The 23,529-nt window shown below is 41.5% G+C and overlaps 1 protein-coding gene across 1 annotated transcript in view; it reads right to left on the bottom strand.

Annotated features, from left to right (window-relative positions):
* Positions 1-203: 203 nt before the first annotated feature.
* Positions 204-23,529, bottom strand: part of TPO (thyroid peroxidase) — a 225,803-nt gene continuing 202,477 nt past the window's right edge. The window contains exons 12-14 of the mRNA XM_089686702.1: positions 7,239-7,338; positions 1,978-2,104; positions 204-1,261 (exon numbers count right to left, since the gene is read on the bottom strand). Coding sequence (XP_089542828.1) covers positions 1,223-1,261; positions 1,978-2,104; positions 7,239-7,338 — 266 coding nt within the window. The 3' untranslated portion in view covers positions 204-1,222. The remainder of the gene's footprint in view (positions 1,262-1,977; positions 2,105-7,238; positions 7,339-23,529) is intronic.

Here is a 23,529-nt window from a genome sequence, read left to right as displayed (position 1 = left end):
TCTGTTCTATAATTCATTGTCTGCATCATATACTGTAGGTATGGAACATGAAGCTGATGTGCTGTTCCCAAAGATCAATGTAGTTTGCTAATTAGACAAACTATGTCAGCAGGATGACTTTGTAGCTATTGTTTGAAACCCATAAGGAGGTATTATTTTGCTAAAGAGAATTTCCAAAAAGCAATATAACAAAAAAAAAAAAATTAGCAAGAGTCATTTTTATTGCTGAATTATTTGTTTCCATTTAACTACTTTTTATGAAGACCACCTTCATAAAAAATGTATTTTAATATCTTTATAGGGTTAACACATGTAATGATAGCATTCAGTTAATCATTTCCATTCTTTTGTTAAGTGCCTTTTAATTGTCCTTTTCTTTTTAACTTTTCATGGTAACCAAGCTGTCCAGAAGTGGCAGGGATTGTACAAACTGACATCCACACTACACCATTGAAGTAAAACAATCTCCATTTGACATGCTTTCAAACACAGGAAAACAACACACAGCTCCAAAGTAGATTTAAACTCTATGAGTAAAAGGTAACTATTATAACCATTCCTGAAAGAGGTATAGTTTGTCCCAACCCTTGTCATAGCCACTTTTGCTGGACAGCTTGTTCTGTATGTACTGTAAATGAAAAAAATAATGAAATGGTGAAAATAAAAAAAAGACAACTAAGAAAATGATATTGTTACAGGTACAGGTAATATTAGAGTTATCATGCAGTTATCAGAATACATTTTTAAACATTGAGGTCTTTTTGCTAATACAAGGCAAAACAGCAGATTTTATTTGATGTCCCCCTCCTCTGCAGCAGCTACTAATATTTAGATGGTTACCTCATCAAATATTTCAGCTGCCAGGAGTGAAGAAGATGCTCGGTACTTCCACATATAGGGAGCACCTTTTTCTCTCATATGAGAGCACTGGAGCTTGTAAATTGGCCAACAACTGTCACATGATGACAGGCAAAGAGTGCTCAGCCCTGTGCAAGTTCTGACTATGTGGAGTGTAGACAGTTCCCAGCCGCTGAATAGACCAGAAAGGAAGAAAAAAAGAAAGGTGAGTGTGAGCTTCTTATAAAGGGGCATTAAAGGGAAGGAGGACCAGTTCAAATTAACAGCTGCTCTTTGTCATAAACGTTTCTGTATATTGTCACTGAGAACTGAGTTTTACTCAAAGCAGTACATTCTTCTTCTGTATACATAAACTATTTCAATATCACACATGTAGTAAAATATGGTGACCATTGTTTGTTTCCTGAAAAATATGGAAAAGAAACATAAATGTTAGCTCAAACAGGCAAAGATTCTCTTGAAGGTTTATGCACAAAAAGAAGCAAGCACTACCGTGCTCACGATTTATATAGGATGCTGAAGTCTGTGTATGTCTTAGTAGATCAAGGCTAAGTGAATGTTTTAGTTAAAGGCACAACGTATTGAGCCAATATAGTGAATGTTACACTTGCTCCACCTCAATTAGTTTTAAACCTTTGCTGCTGTGAAATGCATCGTACTGGAACTTACTACCATAATCAGTCCAATTGTCTCCTAATCTGTCCACCTATCCTGCTCCCACCTAAAAACTGAACTTTTAATTCTTTCATCAGCTTTTGCATTATTTTCTTCTCCCAATTAGATTGCAAGCCCTCATGAGCAGGGTCCTCCTAATCTTCTTGTAATTGTACTGTCTCCCTTTTATATTGTAAAGCACTGCTCTTTGTTGTATTTTCTGCACATATGCAAGTAATCTGCCTCCTGTGCTTGGTACTATATAAATCCTGTGAATAGTGGCGCACATGCTGCTGAATGAGATTGAATCCAGCCATGGGTATGCACAATCACATTCTTATAAATATTCTCCATAAAAGTACAATCATAGGAAGCATTTACCAGTGCTAGCATGCAAAAGCACATTTTTACCATCTTTTTTTGCTCACAAAATGTTATGAACACATATTATACATCCAAACTTACCTTATGGATTTGTTCTATTGGAGGTGATGGAAAGGACAAAGATATTTTGTGACATTTGGAACAATTCATTTGTAAGGACGATTCCTCACTGCTGATTGTCTTTGAAGATGGTTTGAAGAGAAGTTCTCTATGAAAAAAAAACGCCAAATATATTAAATAAATAATGTCAAAAAGTTTTGCTTTAAAAAAAAAAAAAGTTTCCAGGCTCTTACACCAAGCCAGCAGGGTCAATGTTTTGGAAATCACTGACCCAGAACAGTTATGCAGATCAAAAAAGTCAGGTAAAGCTCTTATCTGTATTTCAACTGAAGTTACTGAAGCTTCACAAGCAACCATAATTTTCAAAGGTGATGTCAGCAAGATCTACTTCTTGCTCTTGCGACAGCATTAGCAGAACTACGGCCATACCAGCCAATGGCAATGGCTAAGAGATCCAGGCCAGGAGAATGGCCCAGTTGAGGCCCATAAGATCGGGGGATAGGCTGAAGGAATATTGCCAAGTGTTCTAGCATCCAGGACACAGCAGGCGCTTGATGCTGGAATGCTGACATTTCAGCACTGACCACTGCTCCACTGGGCAATACAAGGAGGCATTGCAGATCAATGCCTCCCATGATGCAGAGCAGCAACAGACCTCTCGTTATAAAAGGTGCCCATTAGGGAAAAAAATCACATTCTTTCTCTCTTGGTCTTTCTGATCTATCATATGAACAGAGAGAGAGGGGAAGTTTTCACTTTCACTTCACGTGTATACCCATACTGAGAGCAGCTTTAAACAAGCCTGCTCCTGAGCTTCCTTGACTCACAGAGTCTCAGAGCCTCCAGCAGTGCCCTTTAGCCTGTTGTAGAGTTCCAGCCCCCTGCAGAGCCCCATATAGTACACTTATTTCCCCAAAGTGCCCTCAAGTCTATTGTGGAGCTCTGAGGTCCTCAAAGAGTCATTTAAAGTACCCCCTTTCCTGCCAAGTTCCCTTGTAGAGCCTCGCAGCCCCCAAAATTTTCCTCCCTCTGATACGAATGTCAGGGCATTTCTTCCCCCTACTGACTGTTGTCACTGCATCACCCTTCCTCCCACCAACCTGGGGATATTAATCCTTCTACTGTCCACTGACATGTTGGAAATTTTTCCTCTCATTGATAAATTATGCTTGGGCATTTTATCCTCTTATTGGCCATATATGCCAGGGAATATTTTCCTCTACTGACCACTGATGAGAGTACTTTCCACCTATTGACCATTGACACCATAGCATTTTTGTCTTGTAATGAACACTGACACCAGGGCACTTTTTCTTTAATCATTAATGCCAGGGAATTTTAACTCCTACTGATCACCAAGGTGGGGAAGGTTTTTCTTTCCTACTGACCACCGACACTGGAACATTTTTTCTATACTGAACATTGCCATTTGTGTTTTCTCTTGATTATGATTTCTAGTTACAACCTGCATGGCAGGTTTTCTTTAAGATGAAGGGCAGTTACTCAGGCACTAAATTTTTCCCACACTGCCTTTTAGGAGCTTGTGTTAGGTAGGTGAGAAATGTTCCTACACTGCCCATCTCTGCTGCACCCCTTCCTGCTTCTTTACAGCCTGCCTCTCTGCAGCCTGTCTCTCTCCCTTCCTTACTTGATGACGTCAGTGTCTCCTCTGCTGCCATTAGCCATCAGTGGAGCTCCCTTGCTGCTAGGAAGAGGATGAATTGTACCACTCTGTCTCCTGATTGGCTGTGGTGCTGTGGTGTTATATTTGACCATCAAGAGCCCAGGGTTCTGGGCTTCTGATAGCGTTTTGCTACATGGCTCCTGTACGTATGCCTTGATTTATTTGTTTTTGTCAGCCTCTGGTTTGCTCTTCTGATTGCCTCCCACCCTTATCCTTGGCTAGAAAACTGGCTACATTACTTTCTGCTCCGAACTCTTCTAGCTTGATTACCCACCAGTCTCCAGTCCTGTTCACTTCTGCACCCAGCATCTGCCTTGAACTGTATGTTCTTGAAGCCACCTGACAATATATTATTCTCCCTCCGGGTTGCTGAGGGATATCCTAGTTCTGCACATATTGCATTGGAAATCCTAGGGACATCCAAGTACCTGTAGGCATGTGTTTTTCCCCACCTTATACTAACCTGTACTGATCATATTGTTGTAGAAATATTACAACCTACTTGGGCAGGTGTTTTCTTATACAAAAGCATTTTGCCACTGGTATAGTATCAGGGCCCAGGAGCCCATTTTGTTTAAAACCGACCTTACAAATTGCCCTCATATGCAAGTGGAATGAACCGGAAAGCAAGGTACATTTGCCTATTGATACACACAATTACCTACTTTCCTTACAATGAAAGAACAGCCAATATACGAGTGTAATGCCCTCATCCTCATAAACTGTCTGTAACTCTTCCCAGGGCATCACTAAAAAATGGCAGCGCTATTTTTTAGGCAGGTATGTAACATATCACAAATAAATCTGTTGCACCAGTACATTAACATTTTTATGTTTAGATACAGTTTAATATAGTAAATTAGGTTATAGGTTGATGAAGCATTCTTTTGAAGCTATGCTCTGTATTTTCTCTGCATTTATAGGCTTTACCTTTGTAGTGTGGCCATTCCATACCTTTTTGTTTGTAGACAATTACTAGAAAAATGCATATGTCTATACATACCAAAAACGTAACTACTTAGTTTTGTGCAAAAGTAAAAAGAGAAAATTATTAAAACCAGCAACAATACTATGAGATTTACACCATAGTTCAAGAATAACACAACTAAATCAACTAAATCTGTTGCACCAGTACATTAACTTGTGCCAAAGTTTTGAATCAAAACACCTAAAATTGTATAGATATCAATGAACATTGAGTCCCAATAGATGTGAATTCAAATGTGAGTCCACCATAAATGAAAGGTCCTTTTAAACCAAATCAATCTCCGTGAGTGAAGGACATTAAGAGCTCCAGCACCAATCGTTCCAAGGGGACACAGAGGTGGATAATTATGCGCTTACCAAATAATTTTGACCCTCTAAACAGAGCAGTTAAAAAGAGCCTGTTTATATCACGGACTCCATGAATGCTCTTCAGGCCCCGGAAGATGTCACCTGTTACAAAGCGCTGACATCACCGTGCACTAGAAAGTGACAGAACTTTTTTATCCTGTACGCTGGCTGGATTTTATTTGATGCCATTTCTTTATGTGTACATGTAAGATCAATACATTTCATTAAAGCAATTTTAATTAAGGTTTACACCATGGTGAGCATATTTCTTTCCTTTGCACATTCATGAAAGGGAAGAAATTAAATGGAATAATCCACTGTTCATTTCCACTGTCCATTTCTTTTCTGGATGGTCCATTCACGGGGCTTGATGTGGAAGCAGGCTTGGTGGAGTCAAGGATATATAAAGGCTATTTTTGACTTCTCTGTTTAGAGGGTCAAAATTGTTTGGTAAGCACATCATTTTCCTTGGTGGTGGGATCACCTCTGTGTCCCCTTGATACTATTGGTGCTGGAGCACTTAATGTCCTTCACTCACAGAGATTGATTTGGTTTAAAGAGACCTTCATTTATGATGGACTCTCATTTGCATTCACATCTGTTGAGACTCTTTTGATTTTCTTTTTCACTTATGTTTACCCAGTGATTGCTCATTGACATATATACAATTTTTGGTGTTTTTGATTCAAAACTTTGGCACAAGCTAATGTACTAGTGCAACAGATTTAGTTGATTTAGTTGTGTTATTCTTGAACTATGGTCTAAATCTCATAGTATTGTTGCTGGTCTTAATATTTTTAACTTTTTACTTTTTCACAAAAACGCAGTAGTTAAGTTTTTTGTATGTATAGACATATGCAATTTTCTAGTAATTGTCTACAAACAAAAGGTATGGAATGGCCACACTACAAAGTTAAAGCCTATAAATGCAGAGAAAATACGTAGCATAGCTTCAAAAGAATGCTTCCTCAACCTATAACCTAATTTACTATATTAAACATAAAAATGTGCTATTTTGTAGCTTATAAGTCCCTAGATGTGGTGGTTACATTTGTTTACTTTTTATTACAGGCTTTCTTCCTTTATTTTCTAATGGTGATCTTGCCAGTAGCACACTTTTTGTCTTAGCTCATGTACTTTTTTAAGCGACAGGCGTTCTGCGACAGGATGTTCAGATGTGAACAGAAACCATTGAAATAAATGGGATATGGCTTGTTCACTCACCATATTGTGATTATAGGGGGGGGGGGGCAGTGCTGTCCCCCTAGGATAGGAAGTGTTTTAGAACTACAGAATAGCCTCTTTTTCTCATGTCTATAACATGAGGGGTGCTCTGTAGTCTACATAAGTAGCTGGGGACATAGCTACTTTATAAGAGTAAAGCACAGGCAGAGCACATAAATCCAATAAAGAAGGTTTGGCACCCGGGTATTCAATAATTCTAAAATCTTTTTTATTGAAAACCCATTAGGAACAAAAGGGATCCAATGCACAAAGGGTGCTAACTCTTTTTTTTGACACTTACTGGCTTACTAGTCATAGCTACACATGAAGTTATAAGCTCACTTTTTTTTTAAAGGGAAGTTAATTGATAGGGTTTACATTTGCATTCCGTGACATGGAAAAAGCATACAAATGAGAGACTGATTGGTTGAATAGAATATATCACTTTGCCAATTAAATCGGACAAGTTTAGAAGGATATTTAGCCATTTGGTTATCTCTGCTTGATAACTTTTAAAAAGGAATATAATGAACAGGTTATTATAAAGATGTTCTCAATACATTTTATTATTTTTTTTTACATAGGATAGGTTGTTTTCCCAATGTTATTAAGGATATATCACCACTAAAATCATTTATTTAAATAAATTAGCTGAAATCATATATATTCTGGAACACGTTTTAAAATAGTTCTATCTGGTTCTTTTTTCTTTCAGTGCACATACATGTTTAGGCTGGCAGGTTCAAATAAATGAATATGGGGCTTCCCTGGCAAGAACACAGAGAAAGATTGACGATGTTATCTGGAGAGGAGAGAACTGACAGATGGAGCCCCATGCACGGAGGTAGAGATGTACTGATACAGAGGTAAAGGCATACATACACTCACTGGGGCATAGCGATACTGGCAGGCTTGTGACATTACATTGTCAATCATCTGCAGGTGAGATTGTACAAGAGACTTGTTATCCTACTGATTGACAGTAAACAAATGCACAATAAGTGGAAAGCGCAGCTGTACATATGTAACCACAACTTACCCTCTGCAAACTAAAATCCAGCACATTGCAGCCCAAGAAGCCATCAGAATGGCACCTACAATGATTGATACTATGGCAGCACGAGGTAGGCGTCTAGAATCTGAGAATACATTGTCTTTAATTAACACTTCAAAGAGCAATTCCATTCTAATTAAAACAAAAAGAAGTTATTTTAACATAAGTGTTAGTCATTAAATGCAACCCAAGGCTGCTCCCGATGTTCACTTTTTTTTAACCCATAGTGGGATCTGACATTTAATATTTTGGATTCTGCAGTGTCTAGTCAACTTCTTTTTCTGATAGATTTAAAGAATTGCGTTTTCTTTGCTGTTTATGTTTGCTTGAAATGAGAAAACACAATTTGACTCCCAGCACATAATTCCCCATAGTACATCTGTCAAACACATCATAGATGCATTTTAGATGCATTGACAATTGGATGCCATTTACAGTTTGTTTGATAGAGATCCGTTAGGTGGAATCACAAACTTGCAAGCTCTAAGTGCATGGCTATGTTATAGTGTATTGAAAACATATTGGGTACTCTTATATCTATTCATATTTTAAAATAACTTTGTGAAAGATTTACAATGCAGATGTATTAAAACCCCTGCTGCTGCCAGAAATGAAAATACAAAACAGTAGTTCCACGTATGGGGTAGTATGCGATTCACTCCCCTCTCTCATGCAGTGGGATTGGTGGTTGGCTATTGGCTACTCAGTTGCATAATGTTGTCATGTGGGTGTGGGGGCAGGGTCCTCCACTTTTTGTAAACTCATGATAAGTTATGACATGTAAACAGCTCTTAGATTTCTGAAAGTGGACTTCGCTTTAAAGCAGTAATAAACCCAAAAACAAAAATTTAATTAATTGCAGCTTATGAATCCTTAAGATGTGATTGCTGCATTCATTTTTTTTAGCAGTAAATTTCTTGTCTCAACCCTCTAATTGGCACTTTTGCTGGACAGCTTGGTCTATTAAAGAAAGTTGAAACAAAACTGACTTACTGGCCGAATCAATAGGTGAAAATAAAGTAAAAAAAATTAAGTAGCCCCCACATGTGAGGGAAGCGGCAATATGATACATTTTTGGTTTTGAGTTTATTACCACTTTAAATTGCAAGGACCACTTATTTTGTATATACCCACCAAGTAAAAAAATCACAGTAAAAGAAAAAAAAAAAGTCTTAGCAGAAAAAAGTAAAAAAAAAAAATCTTACTTTCCTCCAGAAAGGGACTTTGCTGGGGGTGGATCAGGAGACATTTTTCTGCCTAGGCCAGTACTAATAAGATATGTTGATAAGATATTTCCCCATTCAGACTTTAAACAGCGGGACTTGCAATTAGTGACAGTATAGTACAGAATATATTTACATGTTCCTTGATCAGATCTGTGGTCATAGCAGAGAGAGGTCTTCTAGCACCAGGTCTATTTGCAACTCGAAGATGTTATGTGACTGAATGATGTATAATTTTTTTTACTTGTAAATGTATATTTTGCTGTAACACATCCAACAGCAAGAAAACAAAAAGCACTGAATCCCCCCCCCCTCCAAAAAAAAAAAATGAATATGAACCCCTTGAGTGTGGTATGACATTGAAGTGGGTATACCATGTAAAAGAAGGACAAAAAAAAGCATGGGGTCCCAGGGAAATCCATTCCGGACCCTTCCAGTATAGTATGATTTTTAAGGGGAAGCAACATGCAAAAACACAAATGCATGAGATCCCCTCCAAAATCCATGCTAAACACTTAATCCAAACATGCAGCCTGGCTGGCTGGAAAGGGCAGCGGGGTAAGCACGTGGCCTCCACTCCTGAACCATACCAGGCAACATGTCCTCAATATACGGGGGGTACCTTTCCAGGGGGAACCTCCCTGTCCAAGCACTTTGCTCCCATGTTGATGAAGATAAGCCTGGCCCAGTAGTTGTGGGGGTCTCCAGTGGGAGTGCTTATTGGAATCTGGAAGCCCACTTTAAAGCATCAGTAAAGTCTGCATTATAACTTTTACCTACAGGTAAGCCTGTAATAAGGCTTACCTGTAGGTACAGTGAATACCTCCTAAACTTGCGGTGACGTCGCCGATGCATGCGCACTGTGCTCTGAATTGACAGTACACTGAGTATGCTATCAATTCAAAGCACTGTGCTGCAGCCATCACACCTGTGTGCATGCACGGAAGTAGTCATCAAGGTCCGGCCATTCCAGAAGGAAGACCGGGTAAAAATGGAAACACTGAAATCTGTGACAGTGTAAGCCATGTACCGGGGTGGGCTCCCCAGGATACAGTGAAGCTATGAACGAGGAAAGCAAGCCCGACACCAGCTTTTGCCACAACAGAATTTTACTTAGATGTGGCAAATAAGCACAACCACAAATGCTGGAAACATACAATACATTTACATACATCCAGCCCAAAGGCTGAGACCCTTCTGCTGCACAGCACGGCGCCTCCTGATGGTTGAAGGTAGAAAGTGAAGTAATTTACCTACTGGCGGGCACAAATAAGCTGCCAAACCTTACCTGTTATTACCCTAAAAGAGCAGGAATCAGTGTATGGGTGTACGGTATGGGCTACCCTGTGGTGCAGCACAAGAGCTTACAATCTACACAATCTACAGTATTCCCCCTCCCATAACTGGTCCTGTAGCACGTGCCTGAGTATTCCTTCTGAGCAAAACGCCAGTCTGGCTTGAGTTTGTAGGATTTTATCAGCTCTCCAATGTGAAATGTCACTTTAAGTTGTGGAGTCCTTCCAATAATCAGTAACAACACTTGTGGCCTGACACAAACAGAGACCCTAACTAACTAACTATAGGCCTGGACTCAGTCTCAAGGCACCAACACTGAAATGAGGTGTGTGCACGATCTTACCGACCCGGGTCTGCTTTGAATCCGCTGGTGACTCTGAACAGAACAAATGTCTCTCCAACAAGCATGCAGTTTTGCCGTATATGTTGCTTAGTTCCTCTGCTCTCATCAGCCTTCCTGGCAGCAATCTCATCAGCATTCCTGGCAGCAATCTCTGGTTACTGAGGGATGCTTTCACACCTGGATGTCATCAGATTCTCAGCTCACACAGCCCCTTATTCACCATGCACCAAAACATGGCTTCTCTCTCTCCTTCCTGTTCTCTCCAACTCTGTGTGCAAAACTCCACCTCTTCATGAATATAGAAATATCTATGCAGTCTGAGGCTGTGTTAGAAAAACAGTGACATCTTGTGGCTAAACCGCAGAATGTCAGTCAAAACATTAATTTACTTCCACACAGTGTTCAAACAATGAGAGCTGTTTCCCCATCTCACAACAGTGTGCTGCTGGAGGGCTTTGTTTTAAGGTAAGTCTGCCATAATGTGCTAGTATGTGGTGAGTACTAGCACTTTATGACTTAAGCTACCCAGGGGCTCACTTTTAATTCTTGCAAGAGTTAACTACTGCTTTAACAAAAAGGGTGCACCCAGATACCGCTTCCCTATGGGAATGTGAATTTTTCCATGCTGAACACCCTAAATGAACATGAGAACAGCCAGTGTTTGGTCCAAACTTAAGTTTGGGTCAAACACTGAGCGTAGCCCTAGTTTTCACATGGGTCTAAGCTGCTGGGCTGTAGCCCACGCCTTCGGGCCATAGCCCTCTAGGCCTACTGTGATCAGGCTGCTAGCAAGGATTTCACTAGGGAAACTAGAGCAACATACAGTATGTGTCTCCATTGGTCTGCACTTTACCCGTTTATCCATTAGCTAAATGACTTTGGTCAATGGAGTAATCTGAATTTCCACCAGTCTAGTGTTGCAATCATTAGCCAATACAGAGAAAACACAGGAACTTTTGTTGTAATAGATTTTACTTCTGTCTGTTGTATGCAGGAGAAGCCTAAGCTCCATTCAGGGAATGGCTGATAATATTGCTATATGATTATTATACAGGATTCATAAAGCGCCAAAGACATTTGAGGACTGAACTGTCGTTACTGCAAGAGATACAGCAAATATGAGTATTATGCAAGGCAAGTCTCAATTAGTTGTCTTACAAAAGGTCTGACTGACTTGAGGCACGGCAAGACAGAGGCTATATTATGGTCCCATTCTCCCACCATGCAGAGGCTTAGCCTTCAGTTACCACATAGGCAGGGGCGGACTGACCATTCGAGCACTCGGGCACTGCCCGAGGGCCCAGGGTCAGTAGGGGGCCCCAAAAAATGCCCCTGGTACCTTTTTTATAGGCTTTTTTGGGTGTGTTTTGAGTGTGGGCAAGGACACAGGGGCCCCATGATCCCCAATTGCCCGGGGGCCCCATAAGTTGTCAGTCCGCCCCTGCACATAGGTACACGGTATTTTAGTTGCCTGGAGAGAGAAACATCCAGAGTGTTTAACAACAGAGCTACAATAGTTAGGTTGAAAAAAAACCCTTCAAGTTCAGCCAAACAAAAAAGGAATAGGTAAATAAAATGACAACCACCAAATACAGAATCCTATACCCAGGATTGATCCAGAGGAATACATAAAAACCTTTATAAAAAGGGAAAAAATTCCTTCCTGTTCCCCTAAGGCAGCCTTTCTCAACCAGGGTGCTCCCAGAGGTCTTCAGGGGTGTCATTGAGAGAACAGCTGTCAGTTGAGCCTGAGCTCTCGATCCTCATCCACACTGTATGTCGGCACTGGGAACCGTCAAACTGCTGAGCAAAGTGAAAGCAAAGGGAAGGGGAGTGTTTTCTGTGGTCTCTGCCTCCTCCTAGAGTGCAGTACCCAGCTGTGTGATGGAAGTTAAGGTACTGTAACTTTTTATAGGGCTGTATACGTGTGTGTGTGTGTACATGTGTGTGTACTTGTGTCCGTGTGTGTGTTTTCTATGTGTTTGTGTGTGTTTGTTATTATATGTGTGTGTGCGTATGTATGCTACTTTTAATCTTGACCCCCTATTCCTGTCCTTCAGAACTGCTTTTGTAGGACTTCTTCGTAATAGCAGCAAGGACTGCTGCTCCTCTGAAAAGCAATCTGTGTCAGATCACTTTGCAGAGGCATTTAACAGGTGGTAAAAAGGCAATATGTTGCTTCCTCACCACCTGTTTTAACCCCATAAAAAACAGGATCCCCACACCACAACCGCGTGCAATGCACACACAGTTATGGGGTGGCTGTAGTTCAATCTAGTTCACCTGGTGGCATACTTCCAGCTGCGTTAACAGCATGTGTATACCCCCTGCTGCTGCATGTGTTTTAAAATTGCACCACACCAAAAACACCCCACGTTTGCCAATCTATGGGGGTACCCCTAAAGAGCAGAGTATATGTCTGTGTGTCAGGAATGAGCGAGATTTTGCGTGCATTCCACGACACAGAGTAACATGAACCAAACCTTGGACAGGGGTGCCTCAGGACTCTTCAAGGGTGCCCCTACTGGAAAAAGGTTGAGAAACACTGCCCTAAGGCAATCAGTTATTTCCTGGATCAATACTCTCCAGTGTTATTACTTGTTAATGTTAAAACCACGCTAAACATTCCTACGTTCACCTTGTGTTTTTTTTTTTTTTTTTTTTAACCTGCATTGATCATGTAGTTTCATGGTGTAATTTATTGCCTTGTACGCACAGCCATAGGTACAGCACAATAGGGTAAATCTTCATATGTGTCTTGTTTCAGTTTATTCAGTTTGTGTTGAAACATGAAGCATGTGGCATGGCACTGCATGGGTTAATGCATGATTTCTAGTGTGAGACCTGACACTTCCTGTGAAAGAAACTACATATCCCACAATCCCTGGGTCTCTCAGTCTAGCACTGGTGCCTGTGAGAGCTAACCAGTAATTTGATCCAGCTGACACAAGCAGAGCATTCATAGACACTCGCAGTTTGATGATGATAGTGTTTCATCTCATTTTTGCTCTCAGATTTGTGATGCAACATAGAGGGGATGGCAAGGCTTGCACTGGATGCTCTGTGACCCGGAACAGGAGTTTTCTTGTCCCTTTGGTGCATATGGACCAACTAGCTGAAGATATACATGGGCAGGGAAATCAATCAGTCATGACACTACACACTGCAGCCACAACATTTCAGCTCATCATTACAAGGTAGAGCAAGTAAACAACGCAGGGAATATACCTACACAGATACTTACAACTGTAGATGAAACGGTCTGCTGCTGCTGTCCCTCGCTGGTTCTAAGGCCAAGAGCCAAGCGATCACATGACCTCTGATCATTCAGTTCTTGGTCTTCATTGAGCAGAGAGTGGTGACTGGCATCGTCTCTCTGCTCTACCCTTCCAGTGCTCTTTGGAGTGCCAGGCTGGAGAGGAGGCAGGACCAGCAGGCTCAGGCTCTTTGCAGCATGCTAATAGGCTGAGCCAGCTGCCGGTCAGGCATCCAGGGGGCTCTTAACTGCCGTCAGCTGATTCTGAGTCACAAGAGAGCATAAATAAGTGATCAGGAAGAGAAGTATGACCAAAAAAACTTTGGCCATACCTCCCTTTTAATAGCCAGTTATATTCTGTGAAGCTTTTTTTTAAAACAATTAACTGACTAGAAATAGCTCCTGAGGGAGTCTCATCAACATTTTCATTTATCTTATTATGAAGAAGCTTTTTCATATGTGGAGGTTAAACCGCCTTTCCTCCAGGATTAAAGAGTGCCCTTTGTCTTTTGCAGTGACCTTAACCCCTTGATGCATACCGTACACAAATATGCAGCCTCTCGGTGGCTGGGCCTTGACGCCGTGCGGCCACATATTTGTGTACCATTTGAAAACACATATGTGCTGAGAGCGCGCACCCTGCATATGTCGGTGTCTCACGGAAAGGTCCCGATCTCCCCTTGTGATCAGGAACATTTCCGATAATGTGACCGCCGGGACAGCTAATCACAGCAGTCATATGACCATAAAACCCTGCCACGCCTCCCAGCGTCTTAAACCCCTTAAAGGGCCGGGAGGCAACGGCATGAAGAGGTTAAAGTGGTTGTGAAGGCTCAAGGTTTTTTACCTTCATGCATTCTATGCATGAAGGTAAAAAACCTTCTATGTGCAGCAGTCTCCGCAGCCCCCTCAATACATACCTGAGCCTCATCAGGATCCAGCAATGTGAATGACAGCCTCGGCTGTCACGGGTCTCTGCCTTCTCATTGGCTGGTACAACAAACGAGCCATTGGCTCCCGCTACTGTAAATCGCAGCCAGTCAGCCAATGAGGAGAGCGAAGGAGCGGGGCCAAGCTGCGGCTCCGTGTGTGAATGGACACACGGGGCTGGAGGTGCCCCCATAGCAAGCTGCTTGCTGTGGGGGCACCCACCAGGCAGGAGGAGCCAGGAAATCCTGCGGGGGACCTGAGAAGAGGAGGATCCAGGCTGATCTGTGCAAAACCACTGCACACAGCAGGTAAGTATAATATGTTTGTTACCTTACAAAAAAATAAAATTAACCTATAGAATCACTTCAATTATATTTCCACTTTTTGCAGCCAGATTGGGATAACGTCTTCATATTTGTTACATGTTCTCAGTCTACTAGCATAATTTATAAATTGCTGCTAACAATTTACCTGCTCTTTTCTTAAAACTCTTTTGCGCTGTTATCTTTCTACCTGCTGGCTTGGACTATATTTCTACTGTTTGTGGAGATCACTCTGCCTGTCCGTTCTGGTTCCTTTAATGCTGGGTGCTGTAACATAGAAATTGTGCCAGCACCTGGCACACTGCTTCCGCTCTGCATGTTGCTGGCAGCTGCACCCCAATGTGTGAAGTGTGGACCACTCCACCACTTCAGGCACACTTTGTGTGGTCCATTTTCTTTAGCCTACAGAAGTCTTCCTCTACTATGAAAGGGAAACTTGAATGTGTTTACCCACAGAACTAATGTTCCCAGTCTTCCTGCTTGTACCCTGGTTTCCAGCAAACTCACCTAGAAGAAAGTGATATCACTGGGCCTTCTCCTGGGATTCTGGGAAAGTGAAGTTCTTAGAAGATGTTCCTACACAGTGCTTACGAGACTTAGGCTTCTCAGTGTTCCCAGGATCCTGGAAAAAGGCCCAGAGATGTCACCCTTGCCAATGGCATGTGGCTGAAAGCTGGGTTGTATGCCAAGTAACTTTTACTTTTGTTTTAAAGTTGTGTTTTTGTTTTTTTTTAAATATATTTAATTGTGCTTTTGTACATGGGGCAGCGGATCTACAAGACAAACAGACATTGCATTTTGTGCAAAATCTACTTTAAAAAGTATTTTTCCTTTAGGAAAAGTTGACTTTTTTTCTAAAACAAATTATATAACCAGTTTAGATGCAAAATGTGCTTAGTGGAGTTTTTTGTAATAACATATTATACACCACCACTGACAATATCTATGGTAGGCAATTAAATCTAGGAAACATTTAGCATTACACTAATGAAAAGGTACAAACGACTGCTTGTTTTTAGGAAGCAATGTAGAGACTATCGAACAGTGCCAGTTTTTCTCTCATAATAGCTCAGAAAAAAGATCATCTTGCGGGGTCCCAAAGCATTTTCATTTCAGGCATAACTGCACCGGAGAAATATTTTGTCATGCAAAATAAGTTATATAGTTACCTCTTTTGTTTTTGTTCTCTCCCAAAAGCTAAGTACTAATGAAAATCAATGGTGACATTTATTTAGTCAAAGTTTTCAGTACAATTATTTTAATAGTCACTTGTTTCAAAGTGAAAGAGGCATTTAATCCATGAACCAGGGATTCAAAACATATCCTTTTTTTTCTGGTAATAGATTTGGAAGAGGAAAACGATTCAAAACATATTCATAATCACAATGAAATAATCAGTTGGTATTATACCTGTGTCTGCAGCTTTCATTATGAAAAAACAATAACTTATCAACAACTAGTACACATTTTTAGGCACAACCACCAGCTGAAGCACAATTTTATGTAACTGCTCATTAGTGTCTTGGCCAAAGACATTTTTGTCTACAGTTACCCATCGAGATAAAGTCTATGTCACCAGTCTAGGGTCACTGGTTGTGCCATTACTTTTTCACCTGCTCAATATCTATTACATTATACTGAACATTCTGCCAGTATAGTAGATCTCTACTATTACACATTAATGCTGCAAGGCTCTGCATCACTTTGCACTGGCTGAACAACTCCCCACCTAGATTCCAGAAGTGCCTTGATCGTTTAAACAGACTTGAGGAGATAGAAAAGTTATACTCATAGACCAGGGCCAAATTTCAGTTTTCTCTAAAACTTGGGCATGCTGGCTGCACTACAAAACCATGGATGAATACAAGTATATCATATCTACTGGGTAAGGCAGCTTAAACGTCTCTTCCCTTGATGGGTTCATTCCAGGGCCATGAGCTGGATATGTGATGTAGCCCCATATATATAGTTTTCTCCTCCTCTTGATAAAAGATGACACCCTTTTGTATGGGTAGTGGGGTGGGGAGATGAGGCCAACCAGCATTCTGCCTCTTTCTTCACTGTCACAAGTCAGCACTGTCAGCAGTACAATGTCGCCAGACCAGTGCTGCCAGTCACAGTGTCCCTAATCACTGCCACACCAATCATAGTGTCCAAGATTACTGCCACAGCAGTCCCATTGTCCCTGATCACTGCCACACCAGTCATAGTGTCCAAGATTACTGCCACAGCAGTCCCAGTGTCCCTGATCACTGCCACACCAGTCATAGTGTCCAAGATTACTGCCACAGCAGTCCCAGTGTCCCTGATCACTGCCACACCAGTCATAGTGTCCAAGATTACTGCCACAGCAGTCCCAGTGTCCCTGATCACTGCCACACTAGTCATAGTGTCCCTTATTACCACTACCCTAGTCCCAGTGTCCATAATCGCTCCCCCACCAGTCACAGCACCCCTAATTACTGCCACACCAGTCACAATGTCCCAGATTACTGCCACAGCAGTCCCAGTGTCCCTGATCACTGCCACACCAGTCACAGTGTTTCTTATTACTACTACCCTAGTTCCAGTGTCCATAATCACTCCCCCACCAATCACAGCGTCCCTAATTACTGATACACCAGTAACAATGTTCCAGATTACTGCCACAGCAATCCCAGTGTCCCTGATCACTGCCACACCAGTCACAGTGTTTCTTATTACTACTACCCTAGTTCCAGTGTCCATAATCACTCCCCCACTAATCACAGCGTCCCTAATTACTGATACACCAGTAACAATGTCCCAGATTACTGTCACAGCAGTCCCAGTGTCCCTGATCGCTGCCACACCACTCACAGTGTCCCTAATAACCGACATACCAGTCCCAGTGTTCAGAGACACAGCTACACCAATCAGGGTGTCACCATAAGGACTTGTTTATATGTGTGATGCTCTCTGAAGAGCCACCCATGTTTGTATTGCTCTTCAGAGTGCAGTTGACAGGCATAGCCATGTCATGTGTACACCCCTGGTGGAAACCTCTGCAGCTAAAGGAGGTAGCAGTTGAGGAGTGGTAAAACCTCCACAAGGTTTTACCACCCCCAAACTCACGTGTGAATGAGCCCTAATAATGCAGCCAGTCTCAGTGTCTCTGATCACAACAATACCAGTTACAGTGCTGCCAGACCAGTGTAGCTAGAATCAGTGTTCTCAACTGCCAAAAGGAGAAAAAAAGGGAAAAAGCCCCCCTTTTTTCCTTGGCAATTCTACGCAATAGTTGAGGGATGTTTGTAGTATTTCATTTGTTTTTATTATTATTACTTCATAGGGTACATACATACTCCTTTTTTATTCTATGATATTCAATCTTCAACTTTTTGAATGGTTCAAGTCTCTTAATCCATATGATGTTTAGGACTCTTTAAATGTGGTTTAAAGATTGCAAGCTGATTGCAAGCCGTGTGGGTTTCTTTGTAATACATACATGTGGAAACATCAAAAGTATAAAATGTGTGTTTTTTGTTTTTTTGCTACTCATGTTGACTTTTTTATAACTTTAGAAAAATATATGCTAGGTCTCCCTGAGGAAGTGGGCTTGTCCTGCAAAATGTGTCAGATGTGTCTATATAAGATCTTCCCCAAGACCATTGTGGGATGTGATTGTCAATTTCTGGCACAACATATAACTGCCCTTGTTTTTAACAATATTTAAACGTTTGACATTGCAATTTTTAATGATTTGTATAATAAAATGTTTACTTTTTTATATGTATGGTGTGGTGCCTTTAACATACTATTAGTTTTTTCATGGTAGGAAATTGGGGGTATTAAAATGTGACAGTGCTGAAATATGAAAAATGGCCTTGGCAGGAAGGGAGTGAGAAACAAATAGGGCAGTGTACATTTGTGGTGACCATTAACTTGAAGACACTAGGGCTAGTTCTGTTATATTCTATGTGATGCTCTCTTTGGATGACACCTTCACTTCCTAACATGTTTCTTAAAGCGAGGAAGAGAAAATTGTGGGTGCCCTTTTATCTGATCGGCTGCTTTTATTTTCATGCACAAGCACTGTCGAGAATGAGTATATACTCGGCAGGGGCAGACTGACCATTTGGAAACTCGGGCACTGACCGAGGGCCCGGGGTCAGTAGGGGGCCCCATGAGATGCCCCTGGTATCTTTTTCATAGGCTTTTTTGAGTTTGGGCAAGGACACAGGGGCCCCATGATCCCCTATTGCCCGGGGGCCCCATGAGTTGTCAGTCCACCCCTGATACTCGGTATAAAATACTAACATTAGAAGATACACAAATACATGGAACACTAGGAATGAGAATCCTTATAATCTAAAAGGAGAATGAATAGACTCAAGGTGAGAGGACACTTGGCTTTTGTAGCTGTGCTGGATATAACAGTAGTGGTGGATACATTTAGGGAATATCAAGATGCTTCGAATCAATGGGCATGTAGTCATCTTTCTGCAGTTATTAAAAATGACCTCCATTATGTTTATAGTAATGTGTTTGAAGTGAAATCTCTTATACCGCCTTAGTGATACTGACACACCGTTGAAAACTGTCTTACTATGAATAAAAACTGATAATGTGCACAGCCATTTCATTTTTAAAGCCATTATCCTTGAATACATACCATGGTTGGTAACAAGATTAAATTAGGAACTTGATTACACTGGAGATTTTTATCTGCTCTTATGAGCGCCAAATTCTACCTCATTGATATACTAAGCTTCTCATCTCATTGATGTAACAAAACTTTGATTTTTGTCATTCCATTTCTAGTTGGCCCAAAGGCTATCTGTTCTATCGATCAGTAGTTAAAAAAAAATGTGGTGAAGATAATACATTTAATTATTCTATCTTCTAACATTCCATTTCTAGTTCTTCTGGGGTTAACTGCAGCATACAGTTTATTCAATTTGGAAATCATTTCCTATTGAATTGCTTAGGGTTAGAGTGACAGTATGGCTAAGGCACCAAATTAAATTAATAGGTTTCATTAAATTAGTTCATTCAGCCACTGGTCGGAAAGTTGAATTAGTTTTGAAAAACCCAAGAAGAAAGCATTTTATGTGTTCATAACTATGATGATAGCTAGTACAAAAAAGCACCTGACTGAGTTTTTATACTTAATTAGGGATAAATGAAACAGAAAATTTTCATTTTACCAAATGGTTGGCAAAATTTTGGGGAAATGCATTGGAGTCATAAGGGAAGGCAAAATTAATATGGTTTTGCAAGTGAAATTCCAGCCTATAACCATACAATTTTAAATCTGCTCCCACACCCCTTCTAACACCTATTCTCAGGGTGCTCCTCTCTAGTCACGTGATTAGCTGCCAGGGGTGGCTTCAGTTTAGAGGAGGGACAGCTGACAATGGATGATGTCACTGCCCAGGCATTTCAGCCGTTGCTGGTGATCTCTTCTCTCCCCTGATGCCGGACACTTAAGATATCGTGAGACTGGACCGATCTCTGAGAACAGGTAAGTATAAGCATCTTCCTTCTTCAGGGTAGTTAGAATAAGTGTTAGAAGTGGGGGGGGACAGATTTAGGAGTAGATAGTTATAGCCTGGAATTCCACTTTAAGGGTGCAATGGGCTTTAAATGGCTCCCAAGGGTTACAAATGCTACTTTCAACTACCTTGGATTTTTTTGAGCCAAAAAACAGCCAACTTTTTCTTGAAAAAAGAAAAATACAGATTGTAAAACAAAAAAATAACGCAACAGTATACAAATAGTGATCAGGTACTTTAATTAAGCCAAACTACCCTAAATGCACACATAAAAAAACACACCCTCTAAATAAAGAAAAAAAGAGTTGAAATGACTTTGCTCCTCCCTATTGTTGGTCTGTCTTGTGAACTAGTATAATGCATGTACATACAGGAGACTGTCCCATGGCACTTACACCTACTCTGTCATTTAAAGTCTTACTTCCACTACATATTTAAAACAATACAAAAGAGAACTCACATACACCCATCCAGTTTGTGTGGAATACTCAGGAATCTGGCTACAGTATACTACGTAGGACTATATTACATATGGATAAAGAAGAAGTGTGGCCAAAGCTCTTTTGGCCATACTTCTCTTATGGGTCATAGGAGAGCTCTGCACTCCTGTGACCCAGATTCAGCTGACAGTTGGTTAAAATCCGCTGTTGGATGGCGTCACAGAGCCAGTCCAACTTCTACAGGCCGGCAGTTTGCTCAGCCTGCTGACAGCCTTAGCCAGATTCCCCCAGCCCCCCCCCCCTCATTCCAGCGCTCCAGTGAGGACTGGAGGGGAAGAGCAGAGAGCCATTGACTGACAATCACCGCACTGTGCTCTGAGTGGACCCAAGAACAGAGCACTCTTTGATCGTTCAGTTCTTGGTTAAACCCACACATCTCTTTTAAGGAGTTGAGGGTTTGACTTGGCATAGTCACATTTTTTTCTGAACAGCATTAGTGGTTCACTGTCCTGCTGACAAGACAGGAAGTTAGAGAAAATTTCCTACAGGGACACAAACAGAAATCACAGTAGTCCAAAAATAAGTTGAAGCCCATGGATGATTCAATTTCCTTTCCTTAAACCATAGGTTGAAGGAAAGAAAATCGCTCGATTCCTCCATCAACACTGACTGTGGAATGTCAGCGCTATTGTGTTCTGGGGGGGCAAAGGTTAATTATTGCTAGTAGCTATAGCCTTTAAGCCTTGAGTGCAGGTGATCCGTACAATGAAGTCCATGCATAAAGATCTTTATCTGTATAATATGTAGTACAATGTCAACCACCCATTAATGTAGCACCTCACATACACAGGTCAACACACATTTGTCTTTCCACCAGAGGGAAAAAGAACTCATCTTCTCTTCACCTTTGGATTATCTCCATTCTTTAATGGTATCCACTTGTTTTCCATTCACAGGAGTAAAAATAAAAGCTCAAAATAGTGTGATACCATAATAAACTTTACCAAAATCAATGTAACCAAATAAAATAAATCAGTTACTTTGATTCAAATAGTTTATTATAGTGTCACACTATTTGGAGCATTTATCTTTCCTTCTGTGGAGTGGAGAGCAAATGGATACCTTTCCTAAAGGGATTGATGAGTATTGCACAGAGCAGCCCCGAACCTCCTGGGGTCCTCTTCTTCTCAGCTCTTGGCACCTCCTCTTCTCTGTGCACCACCATAGGAAGCCATTTCCTATGGGGGCGAACATGTGGGCTCATTCCCAAGCCCTGCTGTGTGCATCCATAGACACGCACAGCATGACTCAACCCCACCCCCTGCACTCTGATCACAGGATTTGATTGACAGCAGCAGGGGCCAATACCTCCCACTGCTGCATATCTTTCCTGTGCATGCAGGGAGGGAGGAGAGAGCTGCTACAGATGGGCACAGTGCTAGATTGAGTTGGAGGGTGGGGATCCATATAAATACTGAGCCATTTTTTACATTAATTTAGGGAATGCAGTAAGGCATGCTTAAAATTTCAAGTCCTGAGCTACTAGCCAGGCCTTAGGAGTTACTCACCACCAGTTGCTCCACCCATCCGCTACCCTGCCACGCCCCTAATCCTTCTCCTAAACATACCCTCGTAAATTCTCTCATTAAATTACACTGTTAAATGTTTTATGTAGAATACAGTTACAGAAATAAATATATACCCTCCTTCACCCCCCCCCCCCCACAATTGCCATGTCCTCTACCCCCTTTTCAAAAAAAAGAAAGGGGGGTGAGAGAGAGAAGGTGGTGAAAAAAAGAGGGGGGGCAAAAAAGGGGGGAGTGATTGGTATTTCTGCTACTCACACTTATGGCACCACCCCCCATAATTTGAGGTTATAATGAGCACACAACCCCCCCTCTTAGAACACATGGTCTCCATTATGGTATAATGCGCCCCCCCAGAACACACACAGGGCCCCCTACTACATAAAGTGAATACAGAGCCCTCACCACCATCACATACACACACACACACACACACATACATACACAGACATATACACACACACATACATACATACATACATACATACAGACACATATATACACACACACATACATACAGACACATACACGCACACACACATACACAGACACACACACATCTCCCCTCTGGCTCTCTCAGCCTGTCACACTCCATTTCTCATCACTCCGGTCACAGACAGTTCTCCTCCTTCCTCCCACTGTTACATGCTGAGTTCTCACCAGTCTGTGTAGTGTCTTCCTTCTTGGGCTCTGTTAGTCTCTCTTTCCTCTCACCGGACCGGACTCGGAGCATGCTTGCACAATCTACCCTGCAGCCCTCCCCATTCTTGCAGGAGCCTGTGATAAGACCTCCTAAGGACTCTGGGCCCTTGGGTAGTGTGTGAGTGCCTAAATGCCTGAAAGCTTATTCCGCCTCTGGTGCCAGCACCCCGCTCCATATCCATCGGCTGTTTGATCGATCTAGCCCTCGCCCACCTGTTATTTCCACTCGCAAAATGCAAGCAGGCGAGTGGAAATTTCAAGGCCTGCACTAAGGTACAACATGCCAATCCTTTACATCCACTTTGAAGATTGAGGATGATCTAAAGCTGGAGAGAGGAGGAGTTCTTTTTTTTCCCCCTGGTGAAAACACAAGAGTGTATTGACCTCTGTGTAGGTCCTACAGTCTGGTGAGTGCATACCCTGAGTGCAGGATGACGGACAGTGTGTATGACGCATAAAGATCTTTAGGCATGGATTTCATTGCATGGAACTCCTACTGCACTGAAAAGCTTGGGGTATTAGCATGGCTTGTAATTGTATTCTGTATGTTTGTCACATTATACATTTTTATTATCGACAGCCTAATTATTTATATGAATGCATATTATATTTATCTTAAACTCTACAGTCTGTTAAGTGTACATTTTGCACTGTGCTTTAA

Source organism: Staurois parvus, unplaced genomic scaffold (assembly GCF_062004578.1).
Source record: "Staurois parvus isolate SC_StPar_1 unplaced genomic scaffold, SC_StPar_1.0 ptg000409l, whole genome shotgun sequence".
Taxonomy (NCBI): domain Eukaryota; kingdom Metazoa; phylum Chordata; class Amphibia; order Anura; family Ranidae; genus Staurois; species Staurois parvus.
The sequence above is the reverse complement of the archived record's forward strand: the minus strand, read 5'-3'. Positions and strand labels throughout refer to the sequence as shown.